This window comes from Zonotrichia leucophrys, chromosome 10 (assembly GCF_028769735.1).
Source record: "Zonotrichia leucophrys gambelii isolate GWCS_2022_RI chromosome 10, RI_Zleu_2.0, whole genome shotgun sequence".
NCBI classification, from domain to species: domain Eukaryota; kingdom Metazoa; phylum Chordata; class Aves; order Passeriformes; family Passerellidae; genus Zonotrichia; species Zonotrichia leucophrys.
In genome coordinates, this window is record NC_088180.1 from 5,221,683 (window position 1) to 5,240,457 (window position 18,775).

The following is an 18,775-nucleotide window of genomic DNA, read 5'->3' on the forward strand; positions in this document are numbered from 1 at the left end:
CCAAGGGTATAAAAGTAGCATACTGTACCCCTACTAACTCGGAAGAAGAAGAGCTGAGACCCTTCACGGACCCCTCAATAAAGCCATACTTGTGGAACAGCCAGTGTCTTCTGCTTCTCCTCTCTCTACCGTCTGCTGGAGCCTTAGGCCAAGGGAAAGCTACCTAACAAGCAAAGCTGAAATCACAAGAGCTGCCTAATCACTAAGAGCTGAATATTCCCTGCTTGCTAGGGGCTGTCCCACGGCCTTGGTCTGAGAGCGAGCTGGCTTCTGGCACCCAGTCCCCTTGGGGACTGAGCTCTGGAGCTGTAACAGCTTGCATTGGATAAGACCAAGCAAGGCTCATTTATAATTTTACAATTACACTGACTGAAATGATTTCCCAAAGAAAGTAGTTTTTTGGAGATAAAGTTGTTGCACCTCTGATGCACAAAAGCGTTCAGCTTCTTTGAGCCTTCAGTTAAGAGGGTCATGAAAATATTGTCATGATATATCAAGGCAGCAGAATCACTCTGAATATTTCCTTGGATCTTAATTTGCATTAACTTTTCTGTCATTATAGTGAACATATTTGTGCAGTATTCTGTGCTGTGACAGTGTTCACAGGGGTCTCAGATTGAGGGATCTGACTCCATGTTTCAGAGGGCTTGATTTATGATATATATTACATTAAAACTATACTAAAAGAGTAGAAGAAAGGATCTCATCAGAAGGCTGGCTAAGAATAGAATAAGAAGGAATGATAACCAAGGTTTGTGGCTCGGGCTCTCAGTCCAAGCCATCTGGGCTGTGATTGGCCATTAATTACAAACATCCAACATGGGCCAATCAAAGATCCATCTGTTGCATTGCACAGCAGCAGATAATCATTGTTTACATTTTGTTCCTGAGGTGTTTCAGCTTCTCAGGAGGAGAAATCCTAAGGGAAGGATTTTCCATAAAAGATGTCTGGGACACTGTGCAATAGCAGCCAGTGGAGCATGGGGCTGTATGAAGTGTGGTGTCTCTATCAACCCTGCTTAATTGCAGTAAATAATGCTGTAAAAGTAGAAAAATACATCTAGTTTGGTTGTTACAGGGTGTTTCAATCACTGTCTCACTGGTTAGTGTTTGCTTAATATTAGTGAACAAACATAGCCAAGTTGTAATTTCCAGTTTTGCCATGGTTATTTTGCTATTTGTAGGTCATGACATGTGTTTGGTGCAATAAAAAGGGACTTTTGGCAACAAGTGGGAATGATGGCACCATCAGAGTGTGGAATGTGACAAAGAAGCAATATTCACTGCAACAGACCTGTGTGCTCAACAAGCTGTAAGTTGATCCTTTACAACAGCCAGATATTTCATTTAAGCTATAATTGTGTAAAATTCTGCAGGATTGGCTGCTGTCATTATCTCCTGCTCTTAAAATCTCTCATTTGTTTTCTGTTGCATGCAAAATAAATAGCTTAAAATTTAGAACTAAATGTCAACCTGGTAAGAGTCTCTATAAAGAGATCATGTCAGTGCTGTTTAAAAAAATCCTTAATTAATTGATATGAGGAGACATAGGTAAAAAGTGGTATGGGACTGTCATGTAGCAGAAAAGGGAGTATCCCTCCACTGGGTTCCAGTGGACAGCTCCAACATATAACATGATATTGCAAGTCATTGATTCAAGTGTGAAAAAGTAATTCTGACTCCTGAGACACAGGAGTATCTAAATGTAATTCTACGTGGGTATCTTGCAAGTACTTTTTTTGTCATTTGGGTGTGTCCAGAAAAGAATAAAGCAAAAGGAAAGATTAAAATCTAATTCTTTAGTGAAGCATAGTTGAATTTGGAAGAATAATGCAGCAATAGTGAACTACTAGATTGTTTTGTGACAATTTTTTAGTGGTTGGCTTAGTTCTTGTTTGCTTGCTGGTCTGAGATGTGGCCTTCAAAGAAACAACCAGAATGATATAACAGTATTATATCCTTCATTGTTCTGGTACTAAAAGCAGTAAAAAAATGTGGCTGTTGTGTATGATCTAAAGGGCAGTCAAAGGTATCTGTGGCCCTATTACAGTTAGGCAAAGCAGACTTTAAAATGGAGTTTTAGCATAGTGTAACAGGAGGAAGAGTTTGAAGTAGAATTGATAGTAAGATGTACCTGTTTTATTTCTTGTCCATGCTATTGTTTCATTTCATGACTTCCCAGAAAATTTTGTCTTTGAAGATGTTGAATTTGACATTAAATAGGTAAAGGTAAAGAGTTTCCATTTGAAACCTAATTTGAAATTTCTGGGAAATAAGTAGTATTTCATTCTGTAATTTGAAGTGGTTTTAGAGGGAATGTACTACTGTGAGCAGAAAAACATTTTATGTAAATCTACTGCAATGGTGGGACTCGAGGTTCTAGCACAGATATTTTATGAGTTCTAGGTTTTCCTGTCTGCATATAGGAAATGCCCTCTTAATTTCATTCTTTTATTCTGTTACAGAGAGGGTGACTCTGAAGAAGGTCTGGGGTCACCCAGTGACCTTAGTTTATCTCTTGTCTGTTGGAGCATCAGTGGCAAGTACCTGGCTGGAGCTACAGAAAAGATGGTGAACATCTGGCAAGTCAATGGTATGTCCTGAGCTGCCTGTGGGTGCTTCCTGGTCCAGCATGGAAATATGGGGAGCTGCCAAGTCACTGCATGTTTGTTTACACCAGTGTTTAACTGTCCAGTTAAATGCCTACCATCTCCCACAGTGTGGGAGTCTTGTGAACGTGTTTAATTTGAGAAAGGCGCTAACCCCAAGTGGATATGTGATACACATCTTTGAGAGGAAGGCTTTTAATCCCTGTCGTTTGTAAACTTCATTCTGTTGCTTTGCACTTAGAAAAATCACCAGTCCTCACCTGTGCTAATAGATAGTCCCCAAGAAAACTATAAATTTACTGGGTACTGAAGAATTCAGCTTCCTTCCTTAGCAAAACCACCTAAATTGAATGATACATGAGAATCGTTGCCTAGATTTTGTGTCTGCATAGATTAGCAAACCATTGCTTTGTATTCTTGTAACTTAGGTGAATTTGTAGTATGTCCCAGCTCTCAGTAAGATCTTTTTGATTTTTTTTCCCCATGGAAAAAGAAAACTTTCCCATGGGAAAGTACTATTGTTTTCCTTTCTTTATGAAAATGAAGTAGTTTTAACAGGCTTTTTGATCTCCTAGGAGGAAAAGGCTTATTGGATCTTCAGTCTCACTGGGTATCTGCTCTAGCCTGGCCAGAAGAAGGGCCAGCTGCAGCATGGACAGGAGATGCTCCAGAATTGTTGTTGATTGGGCGCATGGATGGCTCTCTGGCTCTTATTGAAGTTGTGGATATTTCAGCCATGCACAGGCTGGAACTGGAACACTGCTACAGAAAGGATGGTAAGAGACTGCATCAGTATTTGAAATTAAAATTGTGAACACATTCCCACTTTTTATTAAAGAAGTTTGTAATAATTTTTTGTTATTGTTCATGGGATATGATTTCTAGTTCATGGGAGGAGAAAAGTCTGTGGGATCGTTATCTGCACCCTGATTCCCCCACAGCAGAGGCAAACAGTGGGTAGTAATCTGGTAAAATCCTTAAAATCCTGCCATTCCTTGCCCTTGTGGACAAACAGTAGTGATCCCCTGCAGTGTCTGCTCTGTCTGCAGATGGCCTGCAGAGTGTCATTGGAATTCCTCAATGATTGCATTTTTGCTTTATAGCTTCAGTCCCAAAGGACATCAAGTAGTGTTGTGTGGTTTTGCATCTGGCTTCTTCAGGAAGCCTTACAGATATTTTTTGGCAGAATCAAGTGAAGCAATGTCTACTTGCTAGGGGAGGTAAGTTGTTTTCAGAGCATTTTTTAGAAGCCTGTCTCAGATACATGCATAAGATTCAGTCTACCCTTTTTCTTTTACCTGGTATAGTTCTTTTCACTATACCAGGAATATAAATTAAGTTTTTTCATGAAAAGAAGAATGAGAAAACTAGTGCAAAATAATCTCAACAGCTGTCATTAGTGACACTCAGTTTTATCCTTATCATATGAGTTCAGGAAAATTTTTGGACCAGAATATGTTAAGTGACCTTTGGTGGTGGTGGCCATTGTTATACACTTCATAGTTTAGAGAACTGCACTGCAAAACCTCTTTGATTTAGGAGTGAGGTTCAGTTTAGTTTAATGAATGTTTGTGTTGTCTGTTCATGCAGTGTCTGTCACATGCCTGGCCTGGTTCAGTGAAGACAGACCATTTGCTGTTGGCTATTCAGATGGAAAATTGCTCCTGGGAACAAAGGAACCGACTGAGAAAGGAGGAGTCGTTCTCATTGATGCACATGAGGTAGAGCTGGTCTTTATTACACAAACATAGGCTTTTTGTAGGTAAAAATTTTATTTGTAGGTAAAATCTGTTTACACTGTTCTCTCTATCTGAAAGCTATTTATAAAGACAGTGAATGCTATTTTAAAAATTCACTCCCATTTCTGATACACATATTAACATAATGTACTCTAAAGGAACAGTCTACCAAATGTAAAAAAAAGAAAAGGAAAGATAAACTTGATAACTTTGCTCTCAGACACTGTGGAGTGTATGTACATACAGTGATGGAAGTGAATTAAGCACACAGCTGTGCATTGACTGGGTTTAAAAGACTAATTGTTTTACTTGGTAAGAGTACTCATAATAAATTTTAATTTTGATTATATCACGTTTTTGTTTAGCTTCCTGTGCAAAGCAAAAGGTATTTTTCTAAATATGCAGTTGCAAAGGTTTAGAACCTTTGCTTGGCCAGAATGTAATAATGAGTCATTAACAGTCCATTAATTATTTGTTAGGCTAAGAGCAGAATTCCTCAAATGCAGGTGTAGTAAGAGCATCCTTATTAGCTTCCAAGAGCTGCTCTGGTTGTGTGAAGCAGGGCAGTCCCACACTGTGGCAATAAATCTGTACTTGCCTTCTTGCTATGGGCTGTCTTCTTTTCCTACCTCAGACTCAAAGCTGTTTCTGGGGAAAAATAACCAAGAAGGGTTTGCAGTAAAAAGAAAACATCTTTTTCTATGTTTCCCATTTAGTTTCTTTCAGCAAACTTTTTAAAGTCTTTTTAATTTGATAGTTCTGAATTGTGGCATTATGACTTTATAATTGCAACTCGCTATCTGTGATTTATATGAGAAGAAAATACTTTTGTTATTAGTAATTAAAGGTTACATTAGCTCTGAGAGTTAAATCTCCTCCTCATCACTGTGTTACTTCGTACCAACTTTTCATTTTTTTAATCCAACAGGACACAGTTGTTAGTATGAAGTGGGATCCAACTGGAAAGATTCTCCTGACCTGTGCCAAAGAGGAGACAGTGAAGCTCTGGGGGTGCCTGGGAGGGTGCTGGAGGCGCCTGCACTCCCTGTCCCACCCAGCCCTGGTCAACGGCATTGCCTGGTGTGCCCTGCCAGGGAAAGGACCCAAGGCCCAGCTCCTGTTGGCTACGTGAGTCATTGCTTTGTTCTTCTTTCTGTAGCTCTTTTGCAGGAGCTTTCTACCAGTCTGTAGTGTCAGCAGCAAAGAAAAGGGTTTGTTTTTTAAAAAATAATATTCCTTCAGTAAGTTACTTGTCATGAGATGTATGAAATTCCAGAATTCAAATAAAAAGAGTGACCCAGCTGTTTTCTCCATGACTTGTGGATGCTAGTCCTGCTTGGAATTTTTTTGCTTCATCCAAATTTTTTTTTTCTAAGAACATGTTGTTAATAGAAATGGAAAAGCTACAGCGTGTGAGGAATAGGGAAAATGCATTGACCCATTGGGAACAGGCCCTTCTACTTTAGATTGATTGATGCAATGTGGTTTTATTAGGAAGGTGCTGAAGACTACTGGTATATAAGTTAATATCAGACCCCTGATATTTTGTTAGTTAATATCTTTATTTTGTTTTTCTAATGTCACTCGACATGCTTCAGGGGATGCCACAATGGTTTGGTGTGTGTCTGGACTGTTCCCCAGGACATAATAATCACATTGCAGTCCAGCTCAGCGTGCTCAGAAGGATGGTGGGAACAAGAAACAAGTGCCAAGGTAAAAGGACAAAACTTGGTGTGTAAGAAATTCTCTTTGCTCTTTGTGAAGTTGAAAGAGGAGAAGAATGTGAGTGAGTTACTTGAATCTCAAAGTTTCCTGAGAGAAGAAATTTGCTAAAAAAAGTTTACATTGCATTTGTGTATGTGTAGGCAGTTTCAGAACAGGAAATTGAAACATTTATTTAAGATTAAGGCTGAAGATTATATTTTGGTCTGTTTTCTTTCCTTTAAAAGTTGATCAGTTTATCCTAAAATTTAGTGAGAGTTCAAAGTTTTTTGTAGATAAAGAGTGAAGATTATTTTCACCTACATAAATTGTAATGTGGTCTTTGATGTTGATGGCATTATGTACGGGGAAGAAAGCTGATAATGTGATCAAGGTATCCATAAAATATTGTCATGGGCCTGGGTGTTTTTAAATTATTTAGTGGAACTTTGCTGTGTGTGTGTATGATCAGTATTTATTGCTGAGTACAGACATGTCGTGCTACTGCATTTCCTGGAAGCAGTGCAGTGTTCCACAGTGTGTGTTTGCTTGCAGGATGGGTACAGGAAGGCAGTGGAGGTGCAGTGTGTGTTCCAGCTGAGAGGACACATCACTCCTGTCCGCACTGTTGCTTTCAGTCCTGATGGGCTGGCCTTGGTCTCTGGGGGCCTTGGTGGCCTCATGAATATCTGGTCTTTACGGGTAAGATCATCTTTGTGTGCCTTGATTCTCATTCTTAGTAAGAGTATCTGAACTGGTCAAGGTACCAGACCAACTTCCACCTCACCACATGTTAGATACATTAGAGAAAGTGTGGTGTAAAATAGTGTTATAACATCTTAAAGTATAAATTGAAATTGTACTTAGCATTGAAGTACTTTATAGTTCAGAATTGATTGATTCTGTAGAGTTGGTCATGTTAGTTAGGCTTTGCAGAACCAGCTGCTTTTGTTATAGTTAAGAACATATTCTCTTATGTTGAGGACTCTAAAGCGCTAGATAATGTGGATTATTAAACACTTTTAAATCCTTAGTTATATTAGCTCCTTAATATGATAAAAATGAGGGGTTTCTGCTTTTAGATTAAGCTGTTCAGTTTATAATAATAATTGAAAGCTTGTGAGAGTATCATCCCTTAGGAATGTGTATGCACTTGAACAGAACTGTAGCACTCTTTGCACCTGATTCCAGTCCCTTTTCTCCCTAGGATGGTTCAGTGTTGCAGAGTGTTGTGATAGGGTCTGGAGCTATCCAGACTGCTGTGTGGATCCCTGAGGTTGGAGTTGCTGCCTGCTCTAACAGATCAAAGGTGAGACAGAAATGTTTGAGCCTGTGTGTTTTCTGGCCCCTATGGAAACCAATCAATGGAGCTGAATGATCCTGCTATGTGAATTTTTAATTTCTAATGTGAGTACTGTGACTGCTGTTGAACAGGACGTGTTGGTGGTGAACTGCACCTCGGAGTGGATCTCTTCCAACCACGTGCTGGCGACATGCAGGACGGCGCTGAAGCAGCAGGGAGTTCTGGGCTTGAACATGGCCCCGTGCATGCGCGCCTTCCTGGAGCGCCTGCCCGTGATGCTGCAGGAGCAGTACGCCTATGAGAAGGTGGGAGAGGTGCCAGTGCTTGTTAGCATTCATGGCTGACAGGAGTTCACTCTTTAGATCTCAGCTGGTTTCAGTCTTTCACCAGAGAACCCAGAAGACTTTCCTACATTCTATTTGAAATGTCTTTCACTATTCTCAAAGCTAGTAGTCTCCTAATTTGAAAATATTTAAAATATTAGAAAAACTTTGTTTAAGCATTGGAGGAAGGTACTGTTCTATAGGGCTAGCTTTTAAGGACTTGTATTTTGAAGTGGTTGGTGGATGTTTCTAACTGGGTGTTCCTTTTCCTCCCTGCTGCCCTGCAGCCCCATGTGGTGTGTGGGGACCAGCTGGTTCACAGCCCCTACATGCAGTGCTTGGCATCCCTGGCCGTGGGGCTGCACCTGGACCGGCTGCTCTGCAACCCCCCCGTGCCCCCTCACCACCAGAGCTGCCTCCCCGACCCCTCTGCCTGGAACCCCACCGAGTGGGCCTGGCTCGAGTGCTTCTCCACTACCATAAAGGCTGCTGAAGCCCTGGCCAAGGGAGCTCAGTTCCCAGAGTCCTTCACTGTCCCAGACCTGGAGCCTGTTCCAGAGGATGAGCTTACTCTCCTGATGGTAAAAGTTGATATATTGTCTTAACAGCCAAGTGTGTTGTTACTGAGCACACACTATGATGCAGTGAAATCCCTGAACTGTAAACATTTATATTTAGTAATATAAGCACTAAATAAGCAGTTAAAAATAAGCAATAAGCTTATTTTTTAATTAACTGGTTAAAACATACTGTTAAGATTGCTCTATGTGTGTGTGTAATGAGTGCTAGTCAGTTGCACATTAAAATACATAACAACCCAAAACTATGACAGTAATTTTCATGTGTGAAAGGAAGAAATGTAGAGCTTTGTAGTGCTATTTTAAGAGTAACATTTTGTGACATTGTTATGCTGAATTATTTTGCTAGTGTCAATTTTCTTCATGACTTGTTATGTAAACCAAACCAGAATTTATTAGGAATTTTTTATAAGCAAGCTTATAACATTTCAAGCCAGTGTTTGCAATTGAAAGTTCGAAACTCTCTATGCATCAGTAAGTAGAAAAAGATTACTTCATCATGAATTTAGTTTTTCTTTCATTGATTTGGATCGCAAGTCGTGGATAAGTGTCATTGCTAGTCTGCATGCATTTTTGTTGAGAATAATTTAAATATTGTTCTTAGGAAAATATATATTGTATAACAAAAAAGAATGTGCATCTCTTGCACTGAACGTGGTAAATGTGGCTTTTGCTTTGTAGGATAACAGTAAATGGATCAATGGCATGGATGAACAGATCATGTCTTGGGCAACATCAAGGCCAGAGGTCAGTAAAATTGTTTGTTTGGAGGGTTTGGGGTGCTTTGGAGGGGTTTTTATTCTTTTGAAATGTGGCAAGCTGTTGGAAGTGCACTTGTTCTAAAGGCTTCTTTCATGCTCTTCCCCAGGATTGGCACTTGGGAGGCAAATGTGACGTGTACCTGTGGGGAGCAGGACGGCACGGGCAGCTGGCAGAGGCGGGCAGAAATGTCATGATCCCAGTGGCAGCACCTTCATTCTCCCAGGCCCAGCAGGTGATCACTTAGAACCAGTCATGATTTCATCATTTGCCATCTGTTGTTTGTAAAGCTTGTCAAAATCCCTCTCTAAATGTCTTTTCAATTTGTTGTTTGAATTAACTCTAAATATCTCAAAACATGGGTTTCACTAGAAAGGAAATCTTAAATTATTTAACAAATTCAAACCAAGAAGCCACTGAAATCTGACAACACAATTATTTTATGTGAACGTGATTTTAAAATACAACTTTCACATAATACATGTGACAGGCTTTCTGAAATAGCATTGGCTTGATGGAATATTGTCTTGATATATTTGCAAAGAAAACAAATTAAAAGGAAATGGTGTGCTGTAATGCAGGTATTGCAGCAATGCTGCATTTAGCATATACTTCATTAACATTCCTTCATGTCTTTCTAACCTAGGTGGTTTGTGGTCAGAATTGTACTTTTGTCATCCAAGCCAATGGCACAGTTTTGGCTTGTGGTGAAGGGAGCTATGGGCGACTGGGACAAGGAAATTCTGATGATCTTCATGTGCTCACTGTCATTTCAGCACTGCAAGGTAAAACTGTTGTATTTGAGAGGAATCCAGTGATGGAGCATAAATAAGCATTTTGGTAGTTAGTGTAATTGTTTCTAACAAAACAATTCTGATGCTCTTCTGCAGATTTACTCATTAAAATATTCTAGTTTCTAATTTAAAATTTGAACAAATAAACAAGATCTTCATATTTCCTTAAGATTTAAATAGTATGTTAAAATTCTTTAATTTTAAGAAGGCTTCAGAGAAAATGGTCTGCTCAAATCAGGAACATTTCATTTCAGTACTGATGGCAGGACAGAAGCTTAAGTTCTCCATAAGAAAACAAAGATTTTATTTGAATTAAAAGTAATATAATTGCTATAAAAAGAAGCCTTAGTGCAGTTTGTTCCTTTCCCCAGACCTAACTGGCTGCCACAAAGCACCCATGGATCAATCTATGTAAGAGTTTGCTCTAGGCGATGCTAAGCTTTGTTTCCTCACTTGTCTTTGCTAGGCTTTGTGGTGACACAGCTGGTGACCTCGTGTGGCTCTGATGGACATTCCATGGCTCTGACAGAAAGTGGGGAGGTGTTCAGCTGGGGAGATGGGGACTATGGCAAGCTGGGCCACGGCAACAGCGACAGGCAGCGCCGGCCCCGGCAGATCGAGGCTCTGCAGGGAGAAGAAGTCGTGCAGGTTTCAAAAATATTTCTTTTTCCCTCCAGCTGCAGGCCTGGGAAGCCAGTGCTGTAGAACTGCATGAAAACAGGCAACTTTTTAATTCTCTGGGCTTTATGAGCCAGGGTGGTTGTTTCCAGTTAAAGGATGTCAATACCACAGATATATTAATCGACAGTTGGTACTGGAGAGGACTAAAAATAGAGCATGGAAGAAAGGGGTGATTTAAAGATGATCAAAATGCTGACATGATCTATAAGTTTCCCTTCATCCTTATCAGGTGACTTTGACCCACAAAACTGGTCACCAAGACCTCCTCCTAAGTACTAACAATGCACATATTTGCTTTTGACAGGAGGTTTCTTTATAAAAAAATCAGATAATCACACAGCAAATTCTTCATGCAGATATCCTTCAGTCCCCCTCCATAACATTGCCACTGAAGAGAGTTAAGAGATGAGTTGCTGGAGAAATCATTAGTACTAAAATGTCTGTATTTTAGCTCTTTTAAAAGGAATATGGTTTAGGGTCAATAAAGGTATTACATATGTACATGTAATAGTCAATATCAACTTCCAAGTATAAAATGTGTGTAAAAATAATGCTTATTTTACTTCTAGATGTCATGTGGCTTCAAGCACTCAGCTGTGGTGACAGCAGATGGCAAACTTTTTACCTTTGGAAATGGTGATTATGGTCGGTTGGGGCTTGGAAATACTTCAAATAAGAAACTTCCAGAAAGAGTGACGGCGCTGGAAGGTTACCAGATTGGCCAGGCATGGTTTATCTAAAATTAGCATTGTATATTAGTTTAAAGCTTGTGTTTTTAACATACTTAAGTGTTCAATTGTGGTTTTTAACCATGGCTTTTATTTTGATTATGATGGCAAAATTTGAGTATGCATGATTTTTTAAATACTTACTTTCCTGAGTCTTTTGATCATCTTTGTGCAAAACTGCCAATGTTTTTAACATTTCAAGATTTGGGCATTTTTACACATGAATTAATGAGATTTTTTTAATATAGTTTTAAACAGGGAACATGTTTGCCATAATACCATCCTTGGTTCCATGAGCTGAGATAAAGCAAGTGTTGATAAAACACTGCTGTATTTTTTCAGTCCTAAGGGTCTGTAAGACGCTCTAATAAGCAGTGGAAGTTTTAGTGGTTTTACAAGGATAGTTCATTTTTAAAACACAGTTTTTCTTCTTAAAGGTAGCTGGTATGTTTGAGTTAGTAATCAGCAAAAGCAGTGGGAATAACATTTTATCTCTCACCCAGGTTGCCTGTGGCCTCAATCACACTGTGGCCGTGTCAACGGATGGCTCAATGGTTTGGGCTTTTGGAGATGGAGATTATGGTAAACTTGGTTTGGGAAATTCTACTGCCAAGTCTTCACCACAGGTTAGATTCCTAAGGAAATGGTTTTTTGCATAAGCTTTCAGTGCTCTTAAAGCTATGTCACTGCGTTGAGCGTGTGATTTGCAGATGTTATTCATTCCATGCTGTTGTTACACAATCTGGCACAAATAATTCTGATGATACATTATGCTGAGCCTGGTACCCTCCAGAATTTTGTGTACATCATAGCAACTGTGACCCAGTAGCAGTATAAATAGTCAAAATCTGAGGATTATCTTAGAAAAGAGAGATTTCCTTTGGAAAGTGGGGAGAAGGTTTTTTCCATACCCACCTACTTCTTCCCATGCCACTCCCCCTCACTTCCAGGAAAAATAGATATTTTGAATCATTGTACATAGAATAAGGTGTTCATTCCATTGAAAAAAAAAAGTTTCTGTTTCCTGTACTAATTTCCAAGTGTTAATTAAAATAGTCCTACAATATTTGTGCTGCACAATGGGAATTAAAAAAATTTTTTTGGAAGCAGGATTTACAGATTGAATTTTTGTTTGCTTTCTGTTTATAGCCCTGTAATACTATAGCTTGTTTTCCTTTTACTTTACCCTGTAGAAAGTGGATATTCTTTGTGGAATTGGAATAAAAAAAGTTGCCTGTGGAACTCAGTTCTCGGTTGCACTGACAAAAGATGGTCACGTGTATACTTTTGGCCAAGGTAAGACAAACTGCTCTTTTGACATTTCCATGTTTAGAAATAAACATGGAAATGTGTAAATTGCAGGTGAAAAGGAAGAATATTAAGACATGTTTCTAAGATTGATCTAATGCTACTTTTTAGAAACATGTTGCCCTAATGTAAATTTTGAAACTTGAACAATGCAATTTTAACATACACCTGAAATCCAGATTTGTAGCTTTGTCTAGTTTGATCTCAGAACACCTTTCATTTTGCTAATTTACTTTTTGAAGAGCATTTTCCTAGAACTTCATTGAATTTCACACATCCAAAACCATTGGGTTACATCAAAGTTTGCGTTGTCTAATTAAGCGCACATATTCACACGTTTCACAGTCTGGGCAGGAGGATTTTCATGTGCATTGAATGAAACATGCATAAACTCCTGAAGTCAGTTAATTCATGTTTGTTATAAACCGATGCATTTAAATCTAGAAGCCTTGGTTTAGTAGAATTTGGTCTTGTTTCTGACTGACCATGGATAAACAGCTTTAACAGTGTAAACAAGCACTGTAGGCAGCACTGGTTTGCAGGGAACACCCACACTCTGTCCCTAAAGGGTTCCCCCCGTGTCCCAGCCCCAGGGCTGTACAGATCTGCTGTCTGTCCCTCCCCTGCTTGTGCTGTACTGAAACTGCCCAGAGTGCTGCTTGCTCCTGGAGCCTGGTGCTTGCCCTTGCAGATCGCCTGATCGGGCTGCCCGAGGGCCGCGCCCGCAACCACAACCGGCCCCAGCAGGTGCCGCTGCTGGCCGGGGTCTTCATCGAGGACATCGCCGTGGGCGCCGAGCACACGCTGGCCCTGTCCTCCACGGGGGACGTCTACGCCTGGGGGAGCAACTCCGAGGGCCAGGTACGGCCTCTTCCCTGCTCCTGACCTCTGGGAGCCTCTTGCTGCCCTTCACAGCTGTGCTGGCCATGGCTTTCCTTCGGCTTTCCTTTGATTTTCCTTCCCTCCTTCACCCCTCAGCAATTTCTATTCTTGCTTACTCTCTCTGCTCTTCCATGGTACCAGTTTGGGAAAGCACTCCAAACATGCTACCTAAATTACTCTAATTCAAGCTTGCAGATTTTCTCCGAATTCTTAAGCTGTCATCTTTTCAACATAATAAAATTTATGGTTGATGTCAATCATATTTTTGAACTCTTTAGATACTTTCCATAATGAAAATATAAATGAACCTCTTCAAAGGAATGATTTTTTTGAAGTCAGAAAAAACGTGGTAAATGAGGAATTCTCCTCCTTTATCACATACATTACTAATATTTTTCTACTGCAGGCTACAAATTTTAGAAAGAGTCTCTGGATGTATTAGCTACTGGTGTTTCAGGAAGTTTGGGCAGACTTCATCCTGTGGTGTTCTAGGATTGAGTTTTTGAAAAGCCTTGTTGAGCAAGGGGTTTGGAATAATTTTTGAGGAACTTATTTGAGGTGTCTATTTTAAATTACTTTTATTAGTGGTTTTTTTAATATGGTACTTTGTATTTTTGGAAGAGAAAAAAATAGTGTAAAAATGTAGAGAAATTCATTCTGAAAGCTGTTTATATGATTTTCCTTGTGGTTCAAAATACTGGTTTTATATGAAGTGGGGGGAAAAAATACCCTTTTGTGATAGGAAATTTTTAACTCACAGAATATGAAATTAGGATATGATATGAAACTCGGTGAAAAGTTACAACAGCTTCAGTAAATGTTTACATTTACTAAAAAAAACAACTGTGTTTTTGTAAACCAGGATTTACATTCTAGAACAAAAATGCTGTTTAAATAGCACAGGGGAGATGTAGGAGCTTTGCTGTCTATGTATGAGAGACTGAAATACAGGACTTAGCAGCAGGGATCAGATCCTCAGTCTGGGAAAGATTTTTTGAGAAGTCTCCAGCTGTTTTCAGGTCTCTTTGGCACTTGGATCCGTTACCCTTGTTGGGTGCAGATGCAGTATTTTGTCAAAGATAAAAGGTGAATATATATATATATATATATGGCAGATATTTTTTATCACAATATACGCTGTAAACAAATACGATTTTTTTATCATCTTCTCTGAATTCTTGCTTGGAGAGTTGTAGCAATACTGTCAGTTGTTGATTGTTGCCTTTTGGCAGCTGGGGCTGGGCCACACCAACCACGTGCGGGAGCCCACGCTGGTGACGGTGCTGCAGGGCAAGAACGTGCGGCAGATCTCGGCCGGCCGCTGCCACAGCGCGGCCTGGACAGCGCCGCCCGTCCCCCCTCGCGCTCCAGGTGAGCAGCTGGCCTTTGCTCCGGCCTTTTCTCTAGTCTGGTGTCTCCTGGGCTGTCAGTGTGACAAGAATTTCTGAATATTTAGGACAAAATTGGGTTTTTTATAACCATACCTTGTTCTGTTTAATACACAAATTATCTTACTCTCAGTTTGGCTTCTGTTGTGGTTTAACCCCAGTAGGCAGCTGAGCACCTTAGAAGCTACTGTGAGGAAAATCAGCTTCATCCAAGCCAAAGCAATACAGCTCCTCTTTCTCAAACAAGTGCTTGGTTTCTCTTTCTGTGGCAGGTGTTTCAGTGCCTTTGCAGCTTGGTTTACCTGATGCCATTCCACCCCAGTATGGGGCACTGAAAGAAGTGAGCATTCATACAGTGAGAGCAAGGCTGAGACTGCTCTACCATTTCTCTGACCTCATGTACTCTTCATGGCGATTACTGAACCTCAGTCCCAATAACCAGGTAAAATTCCACTGGAAAAAACTGACTGGGCTTTGTTGTTCTGCTAGAGAGTTTCTGACCAGATCTAGATGGACCTTAGTAATAGGCTCTGTAATTTTTTTGTAAAAAAAAATTAAAAATAAATAATTCGATAATAAAGCAAACTTCTTGAAGGTATTGCTTTACTTTTTCACTTATGCTATCACTGGCAAGTGCTATGCTCTGGTTTCCAACAGCTTACAAGCCTCAGAACTAAAACCAAAAAGTGCTGATCTGCGTCCTGAAACACTGAAGCCCTGTTATTCTGTTAAGAATGGAACGATATCCTTTATTGATACATTTACTCTCATTGGTTTTATTGCAGAACAGTACATCTCATTACAATGCTGGAACGTGGGGGATCGTGCAGGGACAGCTCCGGCCCCTGCTGGCTCCGCGGGTGTACACCCTGCCCATGGTGCGCTCCATCGGCAAAACCATGGTGCAGGGCAAGAACTACGGGCCCCAGATCACTGTGAAAAGGATCTCCACCAGGTCAGTGCTGCTCTCACAGCCCTTGGCTTACACCTTGTGTGCATGCTGAGGCTCATACACTGCCCTCTGTTCTGGCATTCTGAGCTCTCTCTGGACAGCTTTGTTGATGGAGTGACTCAGAGCCTTTCCATGATTGTGAGTTACATTTTTGGCTCTGTGTCTCTCCCCCAAAGGGGTCGGAAGTGCAAGCCCATTTTTGTCCAGATCGCAAGGCAAGTGGTGAAGCTGAATGCGTCAGACCTTCGCTTGCCCTCCCGTGCCTGGAAAGTGAAGCTGGTTGGAGAAGGAGCTGATGATGCAGGTGGAGTGTTTGATGACACCATTACAGAAATGTGTCAGGTACGTCTGTGAATGTTTTGGGAATGTGTAACAGGAATGTATCACAGTGCAGTCCCAGGAAAAAGAACATTGTAGCCTGACATAAAGACAGGTCTTGAAATAAACATGTCTTTACTACTTAAAATCATCCTACCATGTTTACCTTCTCTCAGTGTTTCATATGTATTTGTAAGGAGTAATCATCACCGTAGTGAAATATTCTGTCTTGTAATGCTAAAATGTCTTTATAGTTCTGTCTTAAGTTTGCTTTCCCTCTTTCTAAGAAGGCTTTTTTGTTGTTGATTTTTAAGGAACTGGAAACTGGAATAGTAGACCTGCTTATTCCTTCCCCAAATGCTACAGCTGAAGTAGGCTACAATAGGGATAGGTGAGTTGTACACGACTTGCTTTTATTGCAGATGGTAGTGGGTTAAAATCTAAATCTTTCATCGACTTCTTTATACCAAATTATGAGACTTCATGATTGTCTCTAGTGTATTTTTTGCCTTCAGGGTATGTTGTCTCTTCATTGTGAACCAGGGCATGGCTTTAACGTGGACTTGCTGGATTGCTGATGGCAGAATTCAGAGTAGCATCAAGATGCCAGGCTTTGTGCTCAGGAGTTCTGCCTCCCTCAGGGTCCAATGTTTTAACAGCTAAAGATAACAATAATCTTATTTGGAAAAGTTTATTTGGACAATTGCTGATAAGTGTGCTGGCAGTTACTGTGCTGTGCTTAGAAGTGTTTTCCCTTTTACTTCTAATGAGGTAGCATAGAAATAACACTCTTTTCACTGCTTCTGTGTCCTTTCAGATTTCTCTTTAACCCTTCAGCATGTTTAGATGAACATCTGATGCAGTTTAAGTTCTTGGGCATTCTCATGGGTGTAGCTATTCGTACAAAAAAGCCATTAGATCTTCATTTGGCTCCAATGGTCTGGAAGCAACTTTGTTGTATCCCACTCATCTTGGAGGATTTGGAGGAGGTAGATCTGCTCTATGTGCAGACCCTCAACAGCATTCTTCACATTGAAGACAGTGGGATTACTGAAGAAAATTTCCATGAGGTAAGATAAGAAAGACGGCACTTTCAGATTTATTCTGAAAGCAGTTACTATATTAGATTGACCTTCACATCAGTATTTCTATAATTTCAGTCTCCATTCTAAGTGCACGAGCACTTGTGCATTTAGATGGTCTGTGATCTTACTGTAGTTCTAGATGACTTGTAGTAAAATGCTGTGCTTGAATCACTGGTGTAACTGACCCTTTTTCTGTTTTGCATAACAGATGATTCCTTTAGATTCTTTTGTTGGCCAAAGTGCTGATGGTAAAATGGTTCCCATAATCCCTGGAGGGAACAGTATCCCACTTACCTTTTCAAACAGGAAAGAGTATGTGGAGAGGGCAATTGAGTACAGACTCCATGAAATGGATCGACAGGTGAGAACCTCATTGTGACTTGCCCCTGTTGTTAGTGGGAACGGGGGTAATTTGTGCCTATTTCCATTACAGCTTATTCAGTGATAAGAAAAGTTTGGCTTTCTGCATCTTTTTGGGTCTCTGTATTTTTTCTTCCCCACAAAGTGTTTTGACCCTTTTTTAAACATTTAGTCTTGTTTTTTCTCAGTAATTACTCAGTTGGCAAAAGAGTGTTAGAAATCAGAGCTGGTCTTCCATTTGAGTAACCCCTCTTGAGAAAAAACCTGCAGTTTTGCATGCTGGGTACTCTAAGTGGACATGTGAACAACATATGGCTAAAGTAAATACTATTGACAAACCTTTGTTTAGCTTGAAACTATTTATCTTTTGTTATGACACAAATCCTGCAAATATTTCACAGTATGTTTTGGGAAGTGCTCGTTACCTATTGCATAGTTCTGTGTATTTTGTCATTTGAGAGAGCAGCATTCTAATTATAAGGTAAAGATTCCTGTGTGATACTATCTGCCTTAGAAAACAGCTTCCTCATTAGAGGTACCAAATCCCAAGTCTTGCAGAACAAGTACAGCATTCTCATCATACATCTGAATTGGAACAAAGTCTTTTTTCTATTTACACAGTTGCTTGGTATAGCCATCATTATTTGTGCTGCCAAGTTGTAATTTTTTTAAATAGCTCTGTGTTGGATCAGAACATGTTCTTTAATGTGCAATTACAATTTAAAATATCTGTAATATTGTGTAGGATTTTTAGAAACAATACAGCCCTTGCAGGGGCTGTGTGTGTGGGAGGCTCTGTTTAGAAGACATTGGTAATTCTGTCTCTCAGTGCCATTTCTCAGCTGAAGTTACTTTTGTGTTTGGATAGTCCAGGAAGTGGCAGAGATCACAGAGTTGCACTTCAAATGTCTCTCCCGTTTTTGGCCATTAGGTGGCTGCTGTCAGGGAAGGAATGTCTTGGATTGTTCCCGTTCCTTTGCTTTCACTTCTGACTGCCAAGCAGTTGGAGCAGATGGTCTGTGGAATGCCAGAAATATCAGTTGAGGTTCTGAAGAAGGTTGTGCGATACAGAGAAGTTGATGAGCAGCATCAGCTGGTGCAGTGGTTCTGGCACACCCTGGAAGAATTTTCAAATGAGGAGAGAGTCCTTTTCATGAGGTTTGTGTCAGGAAGATCTCGACTGCCAGCCAACACAGCTGATATCTCTCAGCGATTCCAAATAATGAAGGTTGATAGGGTAAGACACTGGTGTTTCTATTATTATTAT

The 18,775-nt window shown here is 40.2% G+C and overlaps 1 protein-coding gene across 9 annotated transcripts in view; it reads left to right on the forward strand.

Annotated features, from left to right (window-relative positions):
• HERC1 (HECT and RLD domain containing E3 ubiquitin protein ligase family member 1) overlaps positions 1–18,775 on the forward strand; it is a 100,241-nt gene that overhangs the window by 79,990 nt on the left and 1,476 nt on the right. For all 9 annotated transcript variants that reach the window (XM_064722661.1, XM_064722660.1, XM_064722667.1 and 6 more), the window contains 26 exons: positions 1,185–1,312; positions 2,466–2,593; positions 3,185–3,385; positions 4,200–4,330; positions 5,277–5,476; positions 5,947–6,061; positions 6,605–6,751; positions 7,257–7,358; positions 7,484–7,657; positions 7,963–8,256; positions 8,935–9,000; positions 9,122–9,247; positions 9,659–9,797; positions 10,273–10,454; positions 11,057–11,212; positions 11,719–11,841; positions 12,409–12,511; positions 13,215–13,384; positions 14,638–14,776; positions 15,066–15,235; positions 15,579–15,748; positions 15,922–16,087; positions 16,378–16,454; positions 16,881–17,133; positions 17,357–17,509; positions 18,440–18,745. In XM_064722661.1, the coding sequence (XP_064578731.1) occupies positions 1,185–1,312; positions 2,466–2,593; positions 3,185–3,385; positions 4,200–4,330; positions 5,277–5,476; positions 5,947–6,061; positions 6,605–6,751; positions 7,257–7,358; positions 7,484–7,657; positions 7,963–8,256; positions 8,935–9,000; positions 9,122–9,247; positions 9,659–9,797; positions 10,273–10,454; positions 11,057–11,212; positions 11,719–11,841; positions 12,409–12,511; positions 13,215–13,384; positions 14,638–14,776; positions 15,066–15,235; positions 15,579–15,748; positions 15,922–16,087; positions 16,378–16,454; positions 16,881–17,133; positions 17,357–17,509; positions 18,440–18,745 (4,119 nt within the window). The remainder of the gene's footprint in view (positions 1–1,184; positions 1,313–2,465; positions 2,594–3,184; positions 3,386–4,199; positions 4,331–5,276; positions 5,477–5,946; positions 6,062–6,604; positions 6,752–7,256; positions 7,359–7,483; positions 7,658–7,962; positions 8,257–8,934; positions 9,001–9,121; positions 9,248–9,658; positions 9,798–10,272; positions 10,455–11,056; positions 11,213–11,718; positions 11,842–12,408; positions 12,512–13,214; positions 13,385–14,637; positions 14,777–15,065; positions 15,236–15,578; positions 15,749–15,921; positions 16,088–16,377; positions 16,455–16,880; positions 17,134–17,356; positions 17,510–18,439; positions 18,746–18,775) is intronic.